A 9545-nucleotide genomic window follows, 5' to 3' on the forward strand; every position below is an offset into this window, starting at 1 on the left:
AAGCTGTTGAAGCAACTACAAAATGAGAAAGAATTGCAAATATAAAAAATACGAACGGATCGCGGAACCGAGTTCGTGAATGGAGTTATACAAGTTTTTTTTACAATTCACATGGAATTTCTCATCAATTATCTGCCGCAAGAACACCGCAACAAAACGGTGTTGCCGAAAGAAGAAACCGGACGCTCAAAGAAGCCGCACGAGTGATGATTAGTGCTGCCGGTCTCCCGAAACGCTATTGGGCGGAAGCTATCAACAGTACTTGTTACACGCAAAATCGAAGCATGATCCATAAGTAGCACAAGAAGACGCCATATGAGCTATATAAAGGGAGAAAACCAAATATTGGTTATTTTCATATTTTTGGATGCAAATGCTTTATTCATATTAATGATAAATTGCATCTAAAAGCTTTTGATGAGCGTGCAGATGAAGGGATTTTTCTAGGATATTAGACTACCAGCAAGGCGTTCAGAATTTTGAATAAAAGATCAATGGTGGTTGAAGAATCCATACACGTGGTATTTGATGAAAAATCACAGATCAAAAATGATGCACTGGACGAAGAAATTGCTCAAAATGGTAACAAGTGTCATATTGATTTTTGTGATACTAATGATATGTGTGAAGATGATGTTTTGCAGGGAATGGATGAGTTGGAAATTAATTCTCTAGAAAATCCCATCCCTCACCCAGAAGAAGTTGGAAATTCTTTAAATAATAATTTTGGGAGTGATGCCTCACGTGGGAATGGAGATGCAATACAAGTTGGTGATCCAATTAATGATCAAATTGCATGTGATGTTGGTAATCAATTTCAAGACAATTTAATTGATGAAATTCAAACCAACACTGCAAATTCACAACAAATGGAACCACCCAGTACCATGCACCCATTTCAACCAGATTTAAGATGGCTCAAAAATCACCCTCCAGAATTAATTATTGGGAATATCCATAAAGGCGTGAAAACAAGATCATCTACCATGGAAACATTGTTCACGTGTTATCTATCTCAGATTGAACCAAAAGAAATTGACGAAGCTCTCAATGATCCGGATTTGATAAATGCTATGCAAGAGGAGCTCGATCAATTCAAAAGAAATGATGTTTGGGAACTTGTTCCAAGACAGGCGAACCACAATGTTGTAGGAACCAAATGGGTCTTCCGGAACAAAGCAAACGAAGAAGGCGTGATTGTTAGGAATAAAGCAAGGCTCGTTGCAAAAGGATACTCTCAAGAAGAAGGAATTGATTTTGATGAAACCTTTGCACCGGTGGCCCAACTTGAAGCAATCAGAATTTTCCTAGCCTACGCCGCACACAAAGATTTCACCGTTTATCAAATGGACGTGAAAAGCGCATTCTTGAATGGTCTACTCGAAGAAGAAGTTTATGTCGAACAACCCCCAGGTTTTGAGGTAAAAGGCGAAGGTGATAAAGTCTACAAACTTAAAAAGGCATTGTATGGGTTGAAACAAGCACCTAGAGCTTGGTCTGATACTTTGTCAATGTTCTTAATAAGCTGTGGATTCACCAAAGGCCTTATTGACAAAACTCTATTTAGAATTCAAGATGGTGATCATATTTTATTAGTGCAAATATATGTTGATGATATTATTTTTGGAAGCACTAACAATTCTTTGTGTGAGAAATTTTCGAAGCTTATGCAGAATAAATTCGAAATGAGCATGATGGGTGAATTGAATTACTTCTTGGGCTTACAAGTCAAACAACCGAAAGAAGGAATTTTCATCAATCAAGCAAAGTACACCCGCGACTTGATAAAGAAGTTTGGCCTTGATGGAAAATCATCGATCAAAATTCCAATGAGCACATCACTAAGGCTAGACAAAGATGAAGATGGAAAGGATGTCGATCAAACAAAATATAGAGGAATGATTGGTTCACTTCTATATCTTACTGCAAGCAGGCCGGACATTTCTTATGCTGTGGGAGTGTGTGCAAGATTCCAAGAAAATCCAAAAGAAAGCCACCTCACCGCAACAGAGAAGATCATACGATATCTGAAAGGCACAATCAATGTTGGATTGTGGTATCCAAAAGGTACAGATTTTACTCTAACAGGTTTTTCAGATGCGGATTTTGCAGGTTGCAAAATAGACAGAAAAAGCACTTCCGGGACATGCCAGTTCTTGGGGGGAAGGCTTGTTTCTTGGTTCAGCAAAAAGCAAAATTCCATCGCAACTAGTACCGCTGAGGCCGAATATATTGCTGCAGGGAGTTGTTGTGCGCAAATTTTGTGGATGAAGCAACAATTGAAGGATTACGAAGTTAATTGTGATGACGTTAGTATTTATTGTGATAATACTAGTGCAATCGCTATCACTCACAATCCGGTGCTTTACTCAAGAACCAAACATATCGACATTCGACATCATTTTATAAGGGATCACGTTGAAAAGAAAAATCTGAAGATCGAATATATCCCTACGGAAAACCAAGTTGCTGATATTCTCACGAAGCCTTTATGCGAAACGAGATTTTCTACCTTAAGGCACGAGTTGGGAATGATCGAAATGAGCTAAGTATCACTGAACTTAAACTCTCTATTTAAATTGATACTTGTGCTCAAAATAAATTGTTTATGTGAATAAATTGTTTTACGTATTTGCATGTATGTTTTTATTCAAAATTTTTATGTGATAAAATTGCAATATGTGTTAGGAATCTATTTGTGTATTTGCATGTGTTATTTAACGTGAGATCATATGCCATGCAAATTAATTTGATAAAATGTGCAATTCGTGATTTATTTGATAATTTGTATAAAATTACATGTTTTAATGTGTTAATCAGTTTTTGAGTATGTGTTCATGTTTCTGTAAATTAACTAACTTGTTTGCATGAACAATTTGCTCTAAAAATGATTTATCATGTTTATTTGATAATATATATGTGCTATGTGCAAAATGTAATTTAATATGTTATTTGTATGTGTATTTCGTATATATGCAGTATATGTGATATAAATTGCTATAAAATGTTTTAGAAATCTAGAAATTAGTATTTTTGTTAGTTTCTAAAATATTTTGGAATCTGATTAATATGTTTTTTTTTTATATAAAGTTATTTCTAATTATAAATTAGGAATATGTGTGTTAAATGTGTTAATTTCCAAATTATATGTATTTTAATTAGGAATTCCGTGTATATGTGTTTAATATTTTGGTATGTGTGATTAATTATTTGTGGAGTAATTTTTGCTACTAACGAGATGTTTGAGTGTGTTTATATCTGTGGTACACGATTTTGAGAAGGAAATCAGGAGATAAAGGAGGAAAATTAGAGTTTAATTGGGCATCAAACCTCCACCCATAAACTCCTACACTTTCTAAACCTCCACCCAACCTAAACCTCCCCCCATAATCCTCTCCTAGATCAAATCTTTCCAAACTGATATTCTTTCTCTCTCAAATCGGCACCCCATACCTTCTCTCAGCTTAATAATATCAATCGTCTCCCACAGAGCAATTAAAACCTAACCCCTCATTAAACTCTCACCTCTAAACCGTTGCCCATCAAATCTCTTCCCATCCACCGCCATCTTAGCCAATGAGAAGTCTTGCCGCTATCCATCACATTCGTAAACTCTAAACGACGGCAAGAAGAATTAACTCTCCATCGGCAAGTGAACCGATTACACTCCTGACCGCCCTATATATTGGGAGACAGCCGAGACATACCTGTTGTGGAAGATTTTGTTGTTTGAATTTTTGCAGGTGCGAGATGGTGTCCAGCGAGTCTCAGGAGAACAAGGTGAGGAAGGAAACTCAAAGAACTTGGGAGAAAGTTCTCAAACAACCTCGAAGGGCAACACGCACGGACGGACGAAAAATGGCAGGAGAAACACCAAGCAACCCTCTAGTGTTAATATCTGATGAAAGGGAGCAAGATAAGGAGTCGCCACAAATTCAAGCAGTTGCAGATTCACCACCGCATGAACCGGGCTTTATCTATGAAGAAGATGATGGTGCCAAGAAACCATTGGCAGAACAAGACCGAGTGGAAGGGTCTGAGCCTCCATTCATGAAATTTTCTCCGGTTGTTCAACCTGACATATATGCAGAAATTCTGAATATCTCCAGTATTTAAAACAACTGACTTTTGGACCGGTTCTACCTCCTCCCGATTTCGGTTTTGATGGGCTCTATCAACCTCCTCCCTCACCAGAGCCTCTCCCGAAGTTTCCATCAAGTCTGCCAGTTCTTGCACCACTGCCACAAGAAATCCCTGCTCCTCCACCGCCTCCTCAGCAGATGCCACTCAACCCATTCATCCGTCCTCGAGTGGACTTTACTAGGTTTTTTAATCAAACCTATTCATCTTCAAGCTCAAACGGGTCGATGTTCGAGGAAAGTGAGTCAAGTGGTGACTCAGGACCGGGATATGCTCCTTCACCACCAGGAGGCTATGACTCAGAAGACTGCATGAGTACAGGCTTTTCTGCCTGTTGAAGAAATGTTATGTTATCTCTCTCTCTCTCTCCTTCTCTGTAAGAAGGAGATAAATAAAATTTTATGGAAGTTTTTGCTACTGGTCTTGTCTATCTCTATTTTCTCTCTGCCTCTCTCTCCTACAAAATGAAAAATCCCTACGTATATAAAAAGATCAAAAGTTTCGTAGCCAAAAAGACACACAAAAAAATTAAATGAATAAAAATAAAATAAAAGAAATTTTTATGGCTACAAAAGGGATAAAAGAAGAAAAGATTAAGAGGAGATGTGTCAGTACGAGAAGAAATAAGAGAACAAGTGTCAGAAGAAAGAAGAAGAGATATACCAGTGGAAGTTGCAGTAGAAGTTGCTACTGAGAGTAGACTGCAAATCACAGAGGATTTATCCAGTGTATTCTCGGTACACCATACTGAGTCTACCATGCCTACCATGGACCCTGTTCTAGAAAATGAAGATATATTTGCAGACAACTACACAAGAACAGAAGTCTTAGAAGAAGAAATTGGTGATCTCAATCAAGAAGCCGAATCACCTGAAGAAGAAGGGATGCAACTTATTGACACAGTTATTCTCACAGATCCGAATAAAAGTCCATTCGGATCCCCTCAAAATTTTGTGCAGATGGATGAACAAGAAGATGACATATTTTCATCCTTATTTGCCAAAGTAGCCGAATCCAGTGATGTTGTTTGTCAAACAATTGGAGAAAAATTGGTTGAACAAAACCAAAAGCTAGATCAACAATACACGGATGTACGAGTCAATTTGAAGGAGTTAATGGAGCATCAAAATATTTTGAAGACCCAGATTGACAAAGCTGAAAGAATTCTGAAAGGAGAATTGACAAAAGGCTTACTTGAAGTGCTTCAGCTCATGAAGAAGGAACGTGAAGCAGCTGAAAAGATTCACAACGAACGTCACTTGAGACAGATCAAAGCAATTCAAGACCAAGAAAGCCGAATCAACAAACTTGAAGCTGAACTCGCAGTTACAACAAACAAGCTTGACAACGTGCAAACCGTTTCCATTGAAACACACAACAGTGTTGAAACTGTGAAGGCAAACCAAGACCGAGATTTTAAGACCCTTGCATTTTTGGTTGATAACGCCAAAAGGGGGGAAGAAATTCTCAGTCACTTGGCTTTGCAACAACAAGAATTTATTCTTGGAAGTCAACAACAGCCAGTAATGTCTGCTCAAGGTAGAGGCCAAAGCCGCGGACAATCCTCACAAGGACCATCTCAGATTGGTTTTGCTCAGTTCGCGAATCCTAGTCTTGGTACGAGTACATCAAAGGTTGCTGAACAGCGTGGCTGGTTCGAATGCTCTAAGGGTACCTCCACTCAGACAACAATATGGACTAAGGAAAATCTACCAAGCATGATCAAGAAATGGCCTGCAGCCGATCAAGCCCAATGGATCTCGGAGAAGAATAAAGAAGAAGAAGGCAAAAGGAAAAGAACCGAGATGTGGTATGAACTAAGAGATTTCACTGGAAATATGGGCATGAATCTTGGAGAAGAAAGAAGCTTCGAAGAATGTGTCTTATGGTGGGAAAACGGAGTTCTTCCGGGTAACAATATCAAAGAAGCTTTTGGACATTACATGGTCGGACAGCATACAAAGAAAATTCAGAATGCAAAGTTCAAAGATGATTTCTTCAAGCTCAGAGAACATGTCAAGGAAATTTTGAAGAAAGACTTTGGTGTGAAGAAACCCAGAAGGTAATCTGAAAATTCTCTTAAGCCGATATTTTCTATTTTCGAACCTCTGTTGCGTTTTTCTCTATAAATTTGAAATATATCAATAATAATTTCCCATGGTCTATTTTGAGTCTTTAATTTTATTTGTTTAAAGTAATTAGACTTTCGTGAATTAAAAGACAAGAAATATGTCAAACGCACGATAAAATTAAAAATTGATGATGATCAAAATAAAAATAATTCAAGATGCGTTTAGGAGCTTGTCTAAAAATTTAATTCACAAGTTTCTTTTGATTGTGTCTAGAAAACCATTTGTTAAACTCATCTTGGCATTGTCAAATAAAATTGAGCAAAAAGATTATTTTTCAAAGACTTAAAGCTAATGACTGAGTATAGGTTTTGGCATTATCAAAAGGGGGGAAATTGTTAGGAATAAAGTGTAATGGTTTTGATATGCCAAATTTGTATTTGTAGATCCCCAATTTTATTTTATAGGTCTAGTAGAGTCTTAGACCATGATCGGGAAATTATTCAATTATGAAAAGAGAAAAACAGAGGAAGATGGATGAAAATAGAAGAAGAAGATATAAAGCCGAAAATCAAGAATTTGTCTGGAGAAAATGACAAATTGAAGAAGAAGATGAAAGATATGAAATCACGTCAATGCTACTCAAAGAAGATGACCCAGAAGAATTTTCTTGAAGAAAATTAATATTGGAAGAATGCATGAAATTGACTTGGAGATCAAGCATCTATGGAAAGAAAGAAGTACATCAAATGTGATTGGAGATTTAATCAAAAGTTGTACGGATGAAGTGGATGATGCTTGATATATTATCCGAAATGGCTCAAGTTCAAAACTCACCATCAATAATTTTAGAAGGTAAAATTTGAGAAGTCAAATTAAATTAATCTGATGGAGTTGGGCGCCAATTACAAGTGGAAATTTGGAAGCAATTTCACTTCGGTGGCAATTGAGATACAATTGCACTTGGGAGCAAATTCAAAGGAATTGGGAGCCGATTTCATAGAAATTGAAATTGGGAGCTAGTTCGAAGCAATTGAAATTGGGAGCCAGTTTCAGAGAAATCAAAATCAATTGAAATTGGGAGCCAGTTTCAGAGAAATCAAAATCAATTGAAATTGGGAGCAAGTTTCACATGGAAATCAATTCAATATGGGAGCCAATGTAGAATTGAAATTGGGAGCCAATTGAGGTTGTAGTATGGGATGCAATTTCAAAGAGGTTGTAGTATGGGATGCAATTTCAAAGTTAGGGACCGATTCAAAGAAGACATGGAGATCAAATTGAATTGAGATGAAATTCAAATACCAGGAGAAGTCTGGGAGCCAATTTCAAAGTCAAAGTCAACAATTCAAATTGGGAAGCAATTGAAAGCACCAGGAGCAGTTGGGAGCCAATTGCAAGTCAAAGTCAATTGGGAGCCAATTACAATGGACAATTGGGAGCCAATTACAATGGAGAAATTCAAATTGGGTGCCAATTACAAGCCAATTGAAATTGGGTGTCAATTACAAAGGAGAAATTCAAATTGGGTGGAAGTTCAAAGCCAGTTTGAAGTCTGAGAACACCCAGACGTGCGAATGAAGAAGATGAAGATGAACTTACAGTGAAAATATTCTCACAAGGAAAAATACTAGTTTAACTAGTATGAGATTAAATTGATGAATATTTTTAAATCCCAAAGATACAAAAACCACTTCAGAGCTGATCAGAGAAGCCATTCTACACCAAAACTGAGACCCAGATATTTCCACTCAACGTAAAACCAGAAGAATATCAGATGAAGTTTGGGAGCTCATTTACATGGAGATGAAACTCCATCAACGGCTAACTTATCTCTTTCTGACATTTTTGCAGAAGATAAGATAAGATCTCTGACAAAAGATACAAGATTTCAAAAATGAGAGCGTCTCTTTCCAACGGACAGATTCTCATTACCAGCTATAAAATGATGAAGATATGAAGACTTGAAGAACATAAGAGAAGAAGAGCAGATAACGAACTCACGAACAAGAGAGCAGAAAATTCGAATCCATCAAAGGGATCGAATAGAGCAATTAAGCTTGAAAGAGCATAGAGCAAAAAATCTCATTTGGTACAGAGCATACCAAAAATCTTCAAGTGAGAAGTGAGAAAAGAAAAAGAACTTAGAGCTTCAAGAGAAAAATATTATGAGAGTTCTTAAACAGAGCAAAACAGAGCATAAATATCAAGTGATTTACTTGATATATTCAAAGATAGAAAACACTCAGAGCTGTCAAGAGAAATCATTCCAGAGTGTTTATCTTCATCAAAGAGACCTGCGCATCATTGAAGATCATCTACAGAGTCTCAGAAGTTGGAAGCAAGACAACACTTGTTTTGGAGCAAAACAAGAGAAGGGAGGAAAGTAGCACGGAGCTGTGAAATCCTGGATTGTCACACGGAGCTGTGAGATCCGAAGCAGCAGTGTCGGAGGCACTGGGCGTGATTGGTGTGGGCTTGGTGATCAAAGCACCAGATCACGGGATACGTTTCTACCGGAGTGTGGAAGACGGGGGGAACGTAACGCGGAGTCGTGAAATCCTGGGATAGTAGCGCGGCGACGTGAAACCCGAAGCAGCAGTGTGGTGTCACTAGGCGTTATTAGTGCGGGCTTTGTGATCAAAGCACTAGATCACGGAATTCATTGTATCTTGGAACCAAGAAGTGGTGGATATAGTGAATTGGCTCTTGGAGAAAAGAGCAAGTGGAGTAGGAGGATTACACCACCTCGCGAACCACTATAATTGTCTTGTGTTCTTTACTGCTTTCTTTACTTATCGCTCTTTATATATTTGCTCTCACGAAGATATACTGCTCACACAATCTCACACACACTTTATGTTTATTTATTTCCGCTGTGCACCATACTCTAACAATCTAGTTAAGAGTTTTGGTTTATCTCTGTCTTAGCAATTGTTGTGCTGTGCGAAAAAGTTTGAAAGTCTATTCACCCCCCCCCCCCTCTAGACTTTCACCTTACCTCTTTTGGGACCAACAGCCTCCACTGCGGAGCTTCAGCACAGTCTGTTTGCGCCGCCGCCGTCATGGGGGAAACCATCACTGATGCTAAAATGGACGCTGTCCAACGCCACCTCATGTTTGATGAGGAGTACCTTCTTTTCTTGTCCTTTTTCTTCTGTTTAATTATTGCTCCGAAGTCCGAAGGGTTTTTGTTCTAATTTCTGTAAACCTCGTACATCGCTGTGTTGTTGGATTGGAGTTGAATGTGCTGCGGGTTTTGATTTTCATCTTCCCTAAATATTTATTAAGTAAATCCAAACATTAGCTTTTGGGGATAGAAGTCGCAGAAACCTA

At 37.9% G+C, this 9545-nt stretch overlaps 1 protein-coding gene across 1 annotated transcript; it reads left to right on the plus strand.

Moving 5' to 3' along the window:
- Nucleotides 1-1355: 1355 nt before the first annotated feature.
- On the plus strand, nt 1356-2390 carry LOC109164530 (uncharacterized mitochondrial protein AtMg00810-like; the record flags this gene model as incomplete). Its single annotated transcript, XM_019313063.1, has 1 exon — nt 1356-2390. A coding segment is annotated over one exon (1035 nt), but the record flags the coding sequence as incomplete, so codon positions are not given.
- Between the last annotated feature and the right edge of the window lie 7155 nt (nt 2391-9545).

This window comes from Ipomoea nil, unplaced genomic scaffold (genome assembly GCF_001879475.1).
Source record: "Ipomoea nil cultivar Tokyo-kokei standard unplaced genomic scaffold, Asagao_1.1 scaffold0117, whole genome shotgun sequence".
Lineage (NCBI taxonomy): Eukaryota > Viridiplantae > Streptophyta > Magnoliopsida > Solanales > Convolvulaceae > Ipomoea > Ipomoea nil.